The sequence below is a fragment of the Argiope bruennichi genome, chromosome 9 (genome assembly GCF_947563725.1).
Source record: "Argiope bruennichi chromosome 9, qqArgBrue1.1, whole genome shotgun sequence".
NCBI classification, from domain to species: domain Eukaryota; kingdom Metazoa; phylum Arthropoda; class Arachnida; order Araneae; family Araneidae; genus Argiope; species Argiope bruennichi.
Genome location: NC_079159.1, coordinates 64237873 through 64254384, shown reverse-complemented (window position 1 = coordinate 64254384; position 16512 = coordinate 64237873). Strand labels below are relative to the sequence as shown.

Sequence of the window (16512 nt, the reverse complement as noted above, 5' to 3'; positions counted from 1 at the left end):
CTGCTATTTTCAAGTTTAAAATAAATGGCAGCAAAAAGCTATACGTAATTATAATGCATTCATTGCATTTTTTTTATTTAATGAATTATTTCTAAAATGCATTTAGAAGATTTTAGAATTTTTTTTTGTAACGACGAATTGGGAAGAGATCTTTGTTTGACATCACAATCGCATTAATTTGAATAATTTTATATAAATTGATTATGGAAAAAGCAATAATTAATCGCTTATTTCTACATAAAGCTTTATGACGTGTATTTCATAAGATTTATTAACTTGTTTTGGTTCTGATAAGTGACTTACCATTTATGATGCATTTTGAATTGTTAATCAAAAATGTTGCGACTGATAGAAATTGTAATAATTGTAAATAAACAAATTACAGAGCTGGTCAACGCAGCATGCTGAATAAATATTTAATATTCTTTTTTATAGTATCACTTTTAGGGAGTGTGATATAAATGATGTTGCAGCGATATTATTAGTTATACTTTGATATTAATATGGAACTTACTATATGAAATACATAAGTTAGAAAAAATTTAGAACAATTTAATATATTTAGCTTATAAGAGGATAGGAATACATCTATATATCTTTCAATTTATATTTTAAAAGGCAAAAAATACAGAAATAATGAACAAACAATAAAAACAGTTACAAATATTTACAATTTGTATTATTTTTCAAATATTCAAAAATTTTTAAGATTTAATATTCAAAGAGTAACACAACTAATAATTTTTAATCGTAATTGAATGTACAAATATTAAAATTTTAAAACCGAGGAAAATATTGATAAATATTTGTAAAAAAACAATTAAATAATACAAGAAGCAAGCCGACTTTGGCGACCAGTGATTTGATCGCCCTTTAACTAGTATCAATTTAATCATATAAAATAACTGATGAATCACATTTTATTACAACAAAAGAAAGATTAACATAAAATTGTTCTACCAAAGAAAACTTGAGGTATTCTGGCTATCTATGCTGGCAAAGGAATTGTGAATTTTTATATGAAATAAAATTTGTTGAAATCGTTATAATAATTCTAAATGGGGAATTGTCAATGTTTTTCCGATAGAGGATATGCGATGAACTGATTTTTAGATTTATCTAAAAAAAATGGGGGATAGTAGGGAGCAGACGATTATTGATGAATAATCCAAGTCCTATGCATAAAATATAGTGAAATAAATAAAATAAAAATTAGAAAAATCGTACCTGTCGTTATGGTTGAAGGAGTGTTTTTTTAAAGTTTTGCTATATTTTAAGTACTTAAATAATAAATTGAGCCTTTGAAATTTACCGAAGTAGTACATAATATCATACAATATCATTAGGGATTGGTATACCGGGATACCGAATACCGGTATTTTGAGCCATGTGTACAATTTTGTAATACCGGTATTCACAAGTTCTAATAATACTGGTTTTTCGGTTTTTATTAGAATTTTTTTAAATTTCTCCACTATATGTTCAGGTATCGCGAACATAGCAAAATAGTATGCGTTTTTGTTTTTATGTCTCCATAACGGGAGAAATTAATTAGCTAATTAACGGCTTAATTAATTGCTTAAATCTAAATTAACGAAACATGGATTATCCCTGAAAGAAAATATTGTATCCTTAACGACTGGTGGAGCAACAATTATGAAAGAAGTTGGAAAGTTGATTGGTACAAATCAACAGTTATGCTATGCACATGGAATTCAATTAGGAGTAATAGATGTATTATACCAAAAAAAATAAAGAACAGAAGAATCCAAATACTATGGATATAGAAATTTCGGATTTCAACTTGAGAAATCCTTCATTGCCAATATCACTCTCAAGAGTGAGAGTGATATTGGCAATGAAGATAATGACAATGTAATTGTTGAAGAAGATATTGCTAATGAGGATGAATATTAACCTATCAAGAATTGCTTCCTATAATTTATAAAGTTCAAAAAATTGTTAAGATATTTAAACGTTCCCCTATAAAAAGGATATTTTACTAAAATATATACTAACTGAAAATAAAACAGAATATATGTTAATATTAGATTCTAAAACACGTTGGAATAGTTTACTCCTAATGATGGAACGATTTTTGAAACTGAGAAGTCCAATCCAAAAAGCAATAATGGACTTAAACCAGTAAATTAATTTTTCAGATAGTGATTTCGACTTAATATCCAGAACTATATCAGCTCTACTTCCAATAAAACTGACTATTGAGGCATTGTGTCGGAGAGATTCTAATTTATTAACAGCTAATGCAAGAATAAATTTCATGTTGCAGTCACTGAAAGAACAGCACACATCACAATCTGAAGAATTATATATTACATTGAAAAATCGCACAGAAGAAAGGCATACCGAAATAGAAAATGTCTTACGGTATTTACATAATTATAATGATTTTAAAAATGAAAAAGAAGAAAAGAAAATAACCAATTCAAATCTGATTAAGTTTAGAGTAAATTTTCTTAACATTTTTTACCCACAACCTTATCAACATTCAGAAGAGTTCCGTTCAATTATCGAAGATTATGATATCACTACTGTCGATAGTGAAAAGGAATTGTCTCTTGAACAAAAATTAGAATTAGCGATAAATAAAAAAATTTCAACGAACCGAAATACAATACAAAAATCAGCTATATCCAAAACCATCCGACGAGAAATCGATTTATTTGAAGATGAGGGATTTTTAGATTTTTTTATTATACTTGGAAAAAGTATATTGAGCATTGCTAACAGTACCACCAACTAGCGTAGATGCCGAAAGAGCGTTTTCAACAGCTGGTAATTTTTACACAAAATTACTTTTCAGGCTTAATGACAGTACAATTGATGCATTATGTTTAAGATGGCATTTCAAAAAGTTGTAATAGTACCCCAGACTGAATAGTGATATTTACACTTTTTTGTGATTTAAATAAATAAGATGTTTCTTTACTTTTTTGTGATTATATATTGTTATAATTTATAAGTTACAAATTATTTTTTGTGATATTTACACTCTCTAACAGAACTGGCAAATAAAACAAATAAACACCTGTGTTTTCTTTCTTTTTCTAAAATTTCTACTACCGGTATTAAAACCGGTATCCCGGTATTAAGATTTAAAAAATACCGAATACCGGTATTGAACTTTTGGTCCGATATTGCAATCCCTAAATATCATTGTAGAAATGATATTACAGATTTCGTAACGGATATTGAATAGATGCCAGATAATAACTGACAGAGGAAAAAAAATTGGCGAAAGAAATGAAGACGAAAAAATATAAGATTTTTCATGGAAAATTCCATGCCCTGACTGAATGTTCTTTCTGCAGAATGTTAGTGCATTGTGAAGTGGTGCGTTGATCACTTTTATTCTGTTGATGATATTTAATTAGCGATTTGATATTTGCTTTTATTTTTTTTTCATTTTTGCAAGTTTTATTTTTTGTGTACATCACGTTGTCTGTATTTCGAGGAATAAATCGTCTTTTGCCATTATTTAAGGTTTCGGATTTCTCTTACTGTATGCTCATTGGAACGATTTTCTTTATATTTTTACCTTGGTTTGACAATTCACTCTCAAGCGGGATGTGTTTTTTTTTCTTTTTCATTTTACAAGAGGATGACAGATGATTTATTTATAAGATATGGATCATTTTTTTAATTATTGTAGAACTTGTTTATTTACAAGATAAAAATGGAGGTATTTGAAATCTAGTGGTGCAAAAAATCCTTTTACCAAAGGTCATTCTGGTCAAAGAGTCGTGCAAGTACGATCTTGTAAGCTTTTTGATATTAAAATATTGATTATTGGTTCATGATATAATTTTTAAAAATGGAAAGAAAAGCCATTGCTACAATTATTTGATCATATTTTATTGAAAATCACTAGATTAGTTGATTATTTTATGTTATATTTCATTTGGTACAAAACATATTTATGAAATGTAATTTTGATATTAACAAAGAAAAATTGTTTTGAAAATGAAGTCAAACACAAAAAAGAAATTAAATGCACAAGATACTGAATAGATGCACATAAAAGAATAGTAAAATGCTGAGAACATTTCTTTTTCTAACCATTTATAAATTCCGTATGAAGGGCTGAATACAAAAAGTTGAGAAGTGGTGATATTATGTACATAAAAAACATATTTGTATTTGCTGTTCACTGAAAATTATCTAGATATTAGAGTCAGGATTCAATATAGGAATGATTTGATTTATTTGATTATCTTGATGGGCAAAACTTCTTCACTGACACCCTGAAAAAATGAAAACAAATTTTAAAAGGAATGAAAATATTGTCAAATAATTATAATATAAAATTGGATGAGTCGTTCCATTTCGATCGTCACAGAAATCACTCACTTATTGTAAGTAAAATCAATATCTGAAGAAACAAATAATACTAATACGAGTATTTATAAAAAAATTTCAAATTTAACAAACATGTAATTGAATAAATATAAAAACGTACAAATCTTCAAGTGTACAGAAAATTCTTTATTCTTCGTACATTATTGTTAAATTGCAAAATAAATATCAATGATACGCAAAATAAGTATTAACGATATGATAAAATAATAACACATTTATAAAAAAAATTAAATTTAAAAAACGCGTTAAAAGTTGAATAAATATACAAACGTACAAATCTATAAATGTGCGAAAAATACAGAATTTTCTGTACGTTATTGTCAAATTTCAAAATACATATCAATGATACACTTTTACTTTATTAATACGGAGGAGTATATCGTAGTTTTTGATATCTAATACCTAAAATTTCACAAGAAATTTTACAATAATGTAAAGTATAATTTTCTGAATTTGCACGTTTCATAATTTTTATATTAATATTGATTTTTCATCAATAACTTTGTTATTCGTCCAGAATTGTTATAATTTTGCATTATCATTCATAATACGCTTAATTTTCGTTCAGAATTCTTATGTCTCTTTGTGTCCTTTTTTTTTTGGAAAATATTCTTATAATTAAAAGAAGATAATTAAACCTAGAAAAAAATTTATACAACAAACAAATTGGTATAATAAAAAGGTAGGTTTTAAATTTTAAGATGAAATAATTTTTTTTTGTATTATAACATTTTCAGGAGTTGTTGGAAAAGAATGACATAATTTCTCTTAATTTTTAATAAAATCTAATTGAAGTTGACCCAGACCCATATTCCCATGCTCCTAGGTATATATGTGCAAAATTTGGTAACTCTAGGTCAAACGGTTGGTCTTGTAGAGCGCCAACACACAGACGCTCGACTTTACTAATAATAAAATTTTATTTTAGATTCTTATAACATAGAAAACAAATTTATATTTGATGCAGAACCAACACAAATATACTTAATTCTTTCATTTTGGATAAGAATCATCTTGGACAATACTATGATTTTACTTACTTTAGTTTCGATTTGCTCCAGTACTTTTGTTAAATTTTGAGCCGTGTTAATATCCAAATGATGCTCTTTCAGTTTTTCGAAGTTCGGATTGCTCATTAGAACTTGAAACATACGTTTTCCACAGTGTCTGTCAAACAAAAAAGAGGACATGCGTATGATTTAAACTTAATAACAGAGTCACCTAAAAATCCTTGATGCATTTTAAAATTCAGTATTAAATCAAGTAACTGTTGAAAAGCAGTTTGCATTAAAATTATACTAGTGATTAAAAGTTTTTTTTATGAAATTCTAGTCTTAGGATGGCAATTCCATGGACTGAAATACACAAGGAAAAAATTGCCTTTTTAAAAAATTTTAATTAAAAAAAATTATGCCACTTATAACTTAAAACAACCAATAATATATATTACGATATCTTCATCATATTATACGTAGTTGCAGTTCTTATATGGTTCGTGCATGGGGATTGTCGAATTAAGAGAGTAACATGTAAACATTTCCAATCAAAATGTGAATTAATTTCCGAGGAATTTATCTTTGTTTAAAAATCAAGGTGATAGAAAAATACCTATATGTACATTTTTATTGATAAGAATTCGACAAAAGTAAAAGATCCTAATTACGAAATGTTCTGTGATTTTAAATTGTACTATAATAGTTAATTATTTAAAAAAAATTGAAGCTAAACGTTTTTTTTTTTACTTATTAAAACATGAATTTATTATTAATGAATTATTCATGAATTTATTTACCGAAGGTCTAATTTGATGCCCTTAAGTTATTCGAGATTTAGCAGCAACAAAGAAAGATTTTTTTCACATTTAATTTTCACCACTTTTTTCGGAAAGAGCTACAATGATATCATCGACTATAGCAATCTTTTTTTAAAATTTACTCTTGATCTAATTGAGCTTTTCATTAAGTTTTATAATTTATTATATAGAACATTTTGATATCTATACATTTTTACTTTAAATATTTCCATTTAGATATATAGTTTTCCATTTATACATGTAACTTCAGGTTTTAACATCCCAGCCTTCATCACCAAGTAATGTATTATAAGTGAAAATTAAATCTGAGAAAAAAAAGAATCGTATTTCGTTTAGGTATATAATCGATTTAAAACAAATAAATTTGATGTTATATATTCTTCTGTATTTTGAATTTTTCATGACAAATCTACTGGGGAATAAATTGCAAATCTTGATTCTCAGATACAGTTGTAAAAATATCTGTTATTATTGGCTATACAAGAGATATACAATCTTTTTATTGGGACAAAATTCAACAGGATTGGACAGAAAAACATAGCAAGGTTAAAGTAATTTATCATAAAATTTAATAAGCACTAAACGTTGTTATTTAACAATGCATGAAAATTACGATGAAGGAATTTGTGACTGAATTTCTAAACTTTTTTTTACATATAGCTTTTTTAGTAAAAATATTACATCTCAGAGATAAATAAAAAAAAATTTATGCCATTTTATTTTGCAGCTGCCAGATAGAATCTATTAGCAAACCGTATCTTGTCAGTTGGTTGAAACTAACCCATTATGAAGTTATATCAAATAAGAGGAGATGCAAATGCAGAATTATATGAAAATGTTCCTATTTAGACATCAGAACACTAACTTTTAGTTGACAATGGCTTGCTTGTATAATAAGTTATAGTTCATTCACTACCCCAATTTACTTCAATGAATCGAACTTCCGGAAATGGTCTCTACGAAACGTTCTCGCATACTCTCTAATACATGTTCTTGGGTATTATTAACCCAACCACAACCTAATACATTAACTTGGAAATTAATTATTATCTCATTGGTAAAGAAAAGTTATAATACAACCTATTAGAGTGCGATCATTGACGATTGTTTCCGGCTGGGAGGCAGGTAATGAACAAAAATCAGAAAACTTAAAATGTGGTTCGAACGCCAGTTAAAACCAATATTTGACACAGATCTAAAATCGCATGTCAAATTCTACATTTTTTTTAAGTCTTTGTAGTTACAAAATCGACCATTAAATTTTATATTTTCATGTCTTTGTTTTTCCGAGTTATTGCGTCAACATATTTATGAAAGTACAGGCCGAAAGGCAATCAACGTCATGCCATATTTTGATTTAATATTTGATACATATTTATATTTTAGATGCTAAATATGTGCATCAAATTATGTTCATTTAATTCTTTTTGTAATTATCTTGTTAACTTTTACTAAGACTACAAGATGTGCAAACTTCCACTGAATATATTTCTCTCAAAATTTAATAGAAAGTAAAAGAGTAATTGACGAAAAAGTAAAATAACTTTTGTTAATAAACTAATTTTCAAAAACTGGTAAAATTACAGCTTTTGAATGAATGTGAAATTTTTTTAAAGTAATTTTTTTAAATAAAACTAAAGGAAATTTACAGGAAAAATTCAAGATTATATAAAATAAATTCGTAATTAAAAAGTAATAATAATATTATTCATTGATTAGTTCTCTTTCCAATTGGAGTAAATAAATTATCTGTAACATTTTCACTTGCAATATCATTCAGGTTTCTCATTATGATTCTTCAGTTCTATTCATTTAATATTCTTATCTTTTCTACTGTTATTAATGATATAATCCTTGTTGACTTCTGAAACAGAAAAATTACAGAAAGATGATGCAATCATTCAGAACATTATTTCTACGGTATATGTTCCAGATTGCCACAATATTTTGCAATCTTTCTTAGATTCTTTACTTCTTAAATGACATACGATAGACGGAAATTGCCATCTTGATGTTCGGCTTAATAATTTTGTTCAGGGAACGAATTTGTATGTTTTTCAACGATCTAGGTTATTGTTCTACGCCATAACAAATCTTTTATTAAGGGCTTTTAAATATCAAAATAACTAAGGTTTTAGTATATTTGCTATAAGTATAAGCTATATATATAAGCTCTACAAATAATAAAGCAGAATGAATATCTGCGTGTATGTTTTATCATTCTATTAGGTAAGTAGTTTGATCTAAAATTACTTAATAAAAATATACTTTGATATATGAAAATACACATCTCGGAGAGGTTTTGGCGAACTTTTACAAGAATTGATATTAATTAATTAAAATTTATTGGTGATATCTGATTATTCAAAATATAAGTGAGGAGTTTGGAGGGTTTTTTTTTTTTTTTTTTTTTTTTATCATAACTGAAAATTTTCTTACACAAAAAGAATTTTTCCAACATTTTAAATTTTGAAAAATTGCCTTTCTAATGACATGATTTGTGATACAATTATTTCTCTTATCTTAACTACTTAACAAATATTTTATGTTTAATTTGCTATAATACTTTTCTTTGATGCTATGAAAATATTACTGCTTTCATTGTTCCATTAAATACTTAATCTGGCTTTCCTTTCACTTTTAACAATCAATAAATATAGTATTTATTTACATTTTGATATTCTTTCTTAATGTAGTAGATAATTTTGCTTTCTGATTTTATTTCAATCAACTGTTTGTAAAATCTATAAACATGTATACTATTTGGCATTTAGTATTAAATATTATTAAGAATTTCATTTATAATGAATGATTGCATTTGCTGTTCTTTAATTTATTTTGTGCATGCTCTAATAAAATTAATTCTCAGTTAACGTATCTACATAATATACGTAAATCAATTTAATACTGGAGTCTACAGTGCATGAGGAAAAAGAAAGAGTTGCAGCATTGCATGAGTAACATGCAATAAAATATTTGACTACGCAGCTAGTTTCATGCCATTTTAATATTTATATGACTTCATAAATAAGGTCCAGACGCATGTGGTGGAAAATAAATATATAAGGTAACTTAAATAATTTTTAAATTATTAAAATTAAATTTAATTATTATTGTTGATGGAAGCGATATCACAATGGCCTACTTATAATAATACTCAATAATAATCTTATATCTTATAATATTAATCTTACTCAAGGTATTTATAAGAAGTTGGTCACATCAATTTTCGATTCGATTTCATCTATTGTTTACATGGCATGCAAGAGATTTAACATGCGCACTTATGGACTGTGAAGTCACGGGATATTATATCTTCCTCAATGTACTGTCCTCATGATAAAGTATTCTATAATGAAGATGCAAAAATATTGCTTTTATTGTCTTTTATATGATGTATACGAAGAAAAAGCATTGTATTTGTCAAAAAATATTACCAAATTCGAGTTCTTTTTCTAATCTCAAAAATTGGTATTTTCGATCGTTTCAGAACTCCCTGAATCCGAAAAATATTTATATTTATGAACACAATAACTAAAAGCTACATCGATGAAATTTGGTATAATGTCATTACATCAAATTTCAATTCTATCAAACTTTAAACGAAATCCTCTCTGTGAAAGCTTGTTTTTTCCTGTCCAAATGTAAGGTAATACAATAATTATGAAACAGAGAAGCTACATGGATAATATTTGTTAACAAAATATGGATGTATGCACATGTTTAAACCTATAGTGTAAATATGTCTTAAATTTAGAATTAAATCTATCGAGGGTTGATTGTCTATTGGTCTGTTCTTTTACATGATTACTTTAAATCGTAAAGGGCCGGCGTCCAGGCATAGGGGTAGTGATCAAACTTCCCCTTGATCAGGGCGTCCTGGGTTCGAGTCCCGGTTCGGGCATGGTTGTTCTTCATCTGTTCTATCTGTGAGATGTGTGAATGTACCCCCCCCCTGTAGAAAGGGGTTGTGCAAGCGAATGTGATGCGTGAGTAACTTAGACGTACTCTTGACCCTAGTTGGCGCTACTAAACCAAGAGACGCTTCCTTGGCTTAAAATCGCTGACGAAGTCAGAGAGCTTGTCCATGGCAAGTGCCATTATAAACAACAGCAATAAATCGTAAAGATAAATTAATTTTAAATATACGAAAGATGATATGTGAATTTATGACTTCAGTTGCAGTTCTTTTTTTTTTGTATTTAAAGGCTTTCGAAATGCACATTCGGTTTTCAGATATCTGTGTATTAACTATATCTTAGCGATTAATCGTCAAAGACGCTAATAAATTTTATCGTATTTATTTTTCGCCAACAGTATGCAATTAATAATATAAAAGTTCATTTGCTAGAAAGTATGAGGGAAAACTTCAGAGCGACCACTACCCATTGATTCATAAAAGAGAAGTTAACTTCAAGACTCAGCTTTTACCTCGTAAGAGCAGAGCAATCGAAAACAAACTGAGCTGCACACTTGATCATGGGACCAGCTAAAATGTGACTGGCTAGACTGTTACTGGGGCCCAAAGAGACAGTTAAGAGAGCTAGGAACTGTGCTGCTGTCTCTCTGGAGGCTTTATTTGGATGTCTAGAAAAATAAGTAAAAATATAATATATAAATTAATGATACTTGAAAACGCAAAAGAAATACAAATAAAACTGAAGCACACATGTCAAACTATCAAAGGTTTCATTTTAATTTTGCGCTTAATTCGTGTTGTGGTTGCATCAGTTTTCAGCACATTTGGAAATTAATAAATATTTTTATCCTGTAAAAATCCATAAAAAAATTTTTTTGCGAGCTCGAAAACTGTCAAAAATATCAAATAGGTGGACATCGGACTTATCTATTAATAATTGTGCTTATCCTCTCTTCAATATCCCTGGACACCATAAACCACCTTTCTTTTGCTTCAATCTTTTGTCAGCCAAAATCATCTCAACATCTTCATATAATTTCTCAAGTACTTTAACATTCATTGAATGTAACTTTTCGGCAATCAAACGATAACAGTGTATTTATCCTATGCTTTTTACATTCAAGTAAATGCATTAAAACCTTTGGGTAGATTACAATATCTCCCCTACCTATGAAAGAAAATAGAAAGAGAACTTACTTCCCACCTTCTTGTATGAAAGCTAGGGCTACTTTCTGAGGAGAAGTGGAATTCACAATCTTGAACAAACTTTTGATGACTAGTCGGAAGTAAGCAGCAAGCGTTCGGTTTCCTGACTTAGCCAATAAAGCTCCTACTGCTAGTCTTAGCTTCTGAAAATATATGTTAGAGTTTAATTTTATGAATAACATCGGAAGAAAACGCGAAAAATAATAAAAAAGAACAAAAACTTATGTCATTATTGTTTATATAAAGGCTTCTTGAAAACTTCTAATTTTCTCATTTGATAGAGAAACTTTGTGGGAAATAAATAGGAAAATGAAAAAAAAATATTTATTACATTGAACATAATACCTTCAAAAGTAATTTCTCAGGACTTTTTAAAAAACTTCTAAGTCAAAATATTGTAATGGAAAATTTTACCTGATGTTGGGTGAATGGTGAAAAGTTCAAGGATTTTAATAACATGTCAGGACATTTTATTTTACAAAAATCAGTTACGAAACAAAGGTAGCAAACACGGATAAATTGTATGCAAAACACAACTTGTAGAGAGCAACAAAATACAAGCAATCATAGAGTCATAATAGATAAAAAACAAATACATTTTTCAAAAGCTATTAAAATAAAAGAAGATTAACTTAAAATAATTCATGAATATTTTAAGAATGTGTTGAAATATGAAACTAAAGTGACCATTTTATTAAAAGAGGGTACTTATAAACCCACTGCCTTGGGTCGTGAAGTGTCTATATGTACAACATAGAAAACGTTTACTTCCACATGAAGCTTTCACGATGCAACATAATCATGTTCTTTAAATATCGCTAAATTAAAATAGGTAACTTCGTTAAAAAGTCGATTTTTTTTTTTTTTGCGAAAATATGCATTTTTTAAAATTTAATCTTCTTAATGTTTGAACAAGTTTTGTTTTATGAACCAGTTTTATTTCCAAGTCTATTTTTTGGGAAGTTACAATAATTTTTATATTTACATTTGTATATGTCTTAATGCTATTTTATATTTTTAAATGCTAATTTCTCAAATTCTAATCTTTGATAGAATATTCCTATTAAAAAACCTCATAAATTAAAATATGATGCATCATTTTTGTTCAAATATGGTATAATAATTTTTCAATATGTTCTGCAGTTTCTGAACTAGATAATAAATAATCTATTGATTTAGAAACGTTTTATATATTTTTAATTCTTCATAATGTGAAAACAATGAAAATTTCGGATTATTTATCAGCCGAACTCCAATATTAAAAGAATGGATAGAAATATAGCTTATTTTTTTAGCTTAGGAATTATAAAATATATATCTTAATATATTTTAAGCAAATCATTCGAGAATCTCTAATTTAGAAGATTTCTGCTTAATACTTATTTTTAGTCTAAAAAATATTTTTTCTATTTTTTAAAAAACATTTCTATTTTTTTTAAACATTGTATTTTATTTTTTTTTTAAACATTGTAAACAAACATTTACATTAACTCATATATTTTAATTTCAGGATGTTTTTTTCAAACTTTTTCAGGTAAATATTCAAAAATATAATTATTTTCGATTGTTTTTCGAAAAATTCATCCTGAACGCAGTCGCACATGCTAATAATCAAATAATTATTAATGGATTAGGTCATTCTTTGTGATTGCATAGTCTTATATTTACTGATATAAATCCAAAACTTTATATTTTATTCCGTTTCGGCAAAGAAAAATAGCATTTTTATGTTGACAGCTTCTATATGTATTTAATAAAATTTAGCTACATTTTAAATTTTAATACAATTTATAACTAATAGATGGCAGCACAATAGTAAAGGTTTCTAATTTAAAGAAAAACGACAGATTTATCCTTGTTAGGTGGAAGAATAGTGTTTACCTTAGCTTGTAATTTTTTAGTAAACTTATATGCAACCTTTTACTTTAGCTAAGCTTTTTATTAAATTTATTTGACTCATTTCAATCAGATAATGAGAAAAATTAATATTTTCCATGCTTTATATTACATACATGTTTCATTTAGTGATCAACATTGATAGCATACGAGCATTATTTGAATTCCACCAGAGTATCATTTCATTTTTTTAACTTCCTCTTGAGTCAATAGGTTTCCATGTCTTAGAAAAAGGGCACCTGTAGAAAAAAACTTATTTTTTGCCTCTCCCTAGCTTATTGTTTGACGCTTAAACTTTAAAAACATAGATCAAACGTTAAAAAAAATATAACTGGCTTGCAGGTAATCGTTGCCACTTCTCTTTACTCCACTTTACAAAACCACTGTGTAAAAGCTAAAAGGGAAAAATGTATTACGGATTTCTTTTCGATAAATTTATGGCATATATTTGATGGATTTTGGTTCAATGACTTTGAGATTCGACTATACTTTTACAGAAACTGAAGTTACATTGAATTGATTTTACAGAGTTAAATTCATAGCTTTAATAGTAACTATTTCGTAGAAATAGTAACATTAATATTTCGTAGAATAGTTTTGCTATAAAATGATTTGGAGTTTAATAATCAGTGCAGATTGCTTCGTGGAAATTGAGCTCTTATTCATCGGATATAGAAAAAGAGAATTAAAAAGAAAATTGAAGAAAAACTCTTAAAAGTGCTCCGAAACTTCCAATAAAAACAGAATATAGCCCGTGAACTAATGTTAAACGTAACCAGATAATGATTAGAGAGTTTGACAAAATTAAACAGAGCAAAACAAAAAATAAAAATAAAATGATTAGAATAAAAATATTTCCATCAAAATATTTTTTTTCTACGAAATAATAGCCAGAAGGATATAGCGTATATTAATAGTTTTCATAACAAATGTTTGATTTCAATATCAATACTTTTTCATTTATATTCAGATGTAAAGTGTTTAAAGTAATTTTCCGAAGTTATACCAAATGCGTTTTTCTTAAAAAGAAATTCAGAAGAGGCACTTAACCTTATTTTAACAAATGATAAAATAAAACTCACACTTTCCAACTTCTTGCCCAAGTATTCATACATGTATCCTAAGGTCAACACAGCTTTTCCGGCTACCGATTGACGGAAATTTTTGACTTCGTTACACAGAGCCACGATGATTTTTGGAATGTGGTCATATACTGTTTCAGGATGGTGTTTTGCAAGCCGAATCACCAAACTCATGGCTTCTTCTTTTGATTTCCTAGATAGAAAAAGGTTTCAAGGGCGATTCCATTATGAAATAAAAGGGCGAATCTAAGTTCTATCAGAAATTTAGAAAAAAAAGATTCTAAATAATTTTTCTTTATCAAAAATGTCTAAATATATTTTCAGCTTATAAAAATTTCCAACAGGGACACTTATTTTCTATAATATATTTTTAAAATTGCCTTTATTGACTAAAATTGACTGAAAATTTATAAAAAAGGATATACTACAAAATTCATAATAAAGGATATATTTAAGGATATTATATTTTTTACTAATTTTTCTGGTTTCTTTATTATCAATAGACAATAAATCAAACTAGTTATAAAGAGTTTTTACAGCTACCCTACGTATTATGTTACTGATAGTGAAGAATAAACGCCAGCTCTCTCAAGCATACATATTTATTGTCCAAGATATTGAAAGAATTAATCAACGTACAACCAGCGTGAATGGTCTCCCAAAAACTTTCTCGCATACTATCTAATAAATTTGTCATGCCAGAGAACTCCTTAAATGGCATTGACGTTCAATAGTTACGAAATATTAACTTTTGGAACGAATTTAGCATTTTTACTGAATCTATCTAGTCTTTCTAGGCGAGTTATTTGACGTTTAATCCTTGCCATGCGTTAATAGTATCCAAAAATCGAATTTGTGTTTTAGACACATTTTTCTCAAAATTTGACACGAAACCACACATGTAATCATAAAATCCTGTACCACATTTGATATATTTAATCATTGTTTTTGTAAATTATCTCATTAACATGTTTCTGTTTTGTCTCAAACTATGTCTTATGTTTGTGACAAAATGTATTTGTGTATCTGAAATTGCAGATCAACAGACAGCCTACCAGGTTTTGGGCTCGGCTCAAAATTTGACGGGTGTCTACAATACAGATGTTAAATATGTGTACCGAATTTCATCTATCTAGCTCTATCCTTTCTTTAATTATCGACTCAACTTATATTCATAAGTCGGACAGACGGACTTCTGAGAAGAATTTATTTAAAATTTGATAGAAATCTGCAAATTCGTTGTAAAGACCGTATACCAAATTTCAACCGTCTAGTTCAAAGCGTTTTTGAGTTACCTTTGTCGTATACGGACAGACAGACCTTTTCTAAAAGTTTGTTTCAGAGAGGTCTAAAATGAGGAGATTCGTCAAAATCTTGGGTTTGAATTTTTTTGTCGATTACTGTACTTTCTCTATACTACGCATACTAGAAATTAAAAAAGAGTATGGAATATATACAAATGATTGTGAATACATACAGCGCCACCTACTTCTTTGACACTGGAATTCGTTACACTATCTGTTATTAAAAATGTCAGAATATTAAACACCTGAATGCTCTTTAGGCATCTTTCTCAGTATACTCATACAGTAATTATCATTTGATTTGAAAATTTGTATTACAATACTTACATGGGCAACATCTTTCACATGATTTGGAACATTTTATAAGTATACTTATTTGAAAATTAATAGTGTATCTAATAATATCGCATTGTTGTGCATGTTATAGAACTAGAATTTTTAAAAAATCATTTAAACTGCTGTAAGAAAGCATTTATAATATTTTTAAAGCAGCTATTTATTTTGAGACCTCGTTCAATGCAAGTGTAATTGTGGGAATAGTTCCTTTACCAGGATTTTCCATTCAGATCTTCAAGCGATTTTTTCATCTCATTTTCGGCTATTTCACTGCTTTGAAATGGCTGCATTTTTTCCACCATTTTTTCAAACTTCTGAGCCCACATGCAAGTACCTCCTTTTACTGCATATTCCAAATCTCTCCTATATTTATTAATATAAAATGAATGAAAGATCAAAAATAAAATATTTAGTATAATCTATCTCATTTCGAGTAACTCAATGTACAGTTAAATATTTCAATTTTTAGCAATTAAAAGAAATAATTTTTTTATATCAAATTCGAATCAATTATTTTATTTTTATTTTCTGGGTCTCGTATTATTTTTCTCGGACTTTTGCATTTATTAACATTTA

The 16512-nt window shown here is 27.6% G+C and overlaps 1 protein-coding gene across 1 annotated transcript; it reads right to left on the bottom strand.

The window, feature by feature from the left end:
- Nucleotides 1-4193: 4193 nt before the first annotated feature.
- On the bottom strand, nucleotides 4194-14370 carry LOC129985162 (uncharacterized). The gene is made up of 5 exons (XM_056095088.1): nucleotides 14297-14370; nucleotides 11310-11461; nucleotides 10625-10780; nucleotides 5421-5547; nucleotides 4194-4265 (listed from the first exon to the last, which is right to left on the bottom strand). The coding sequence occupies exons 1-5, from the start codon at nucleotides 14327-14329 to the stop codon at nucleotides 4224-4226; spliced, it is 510 nt and encodes a 169-aa protein (XP_055951063.1). The 5' UTR covers nucleotides 14330-14370; the 3' UTR covers nucleotides 4194-4223.
- Nucleotides 14371-16512: the final 2142 nt, after the last annotated feature.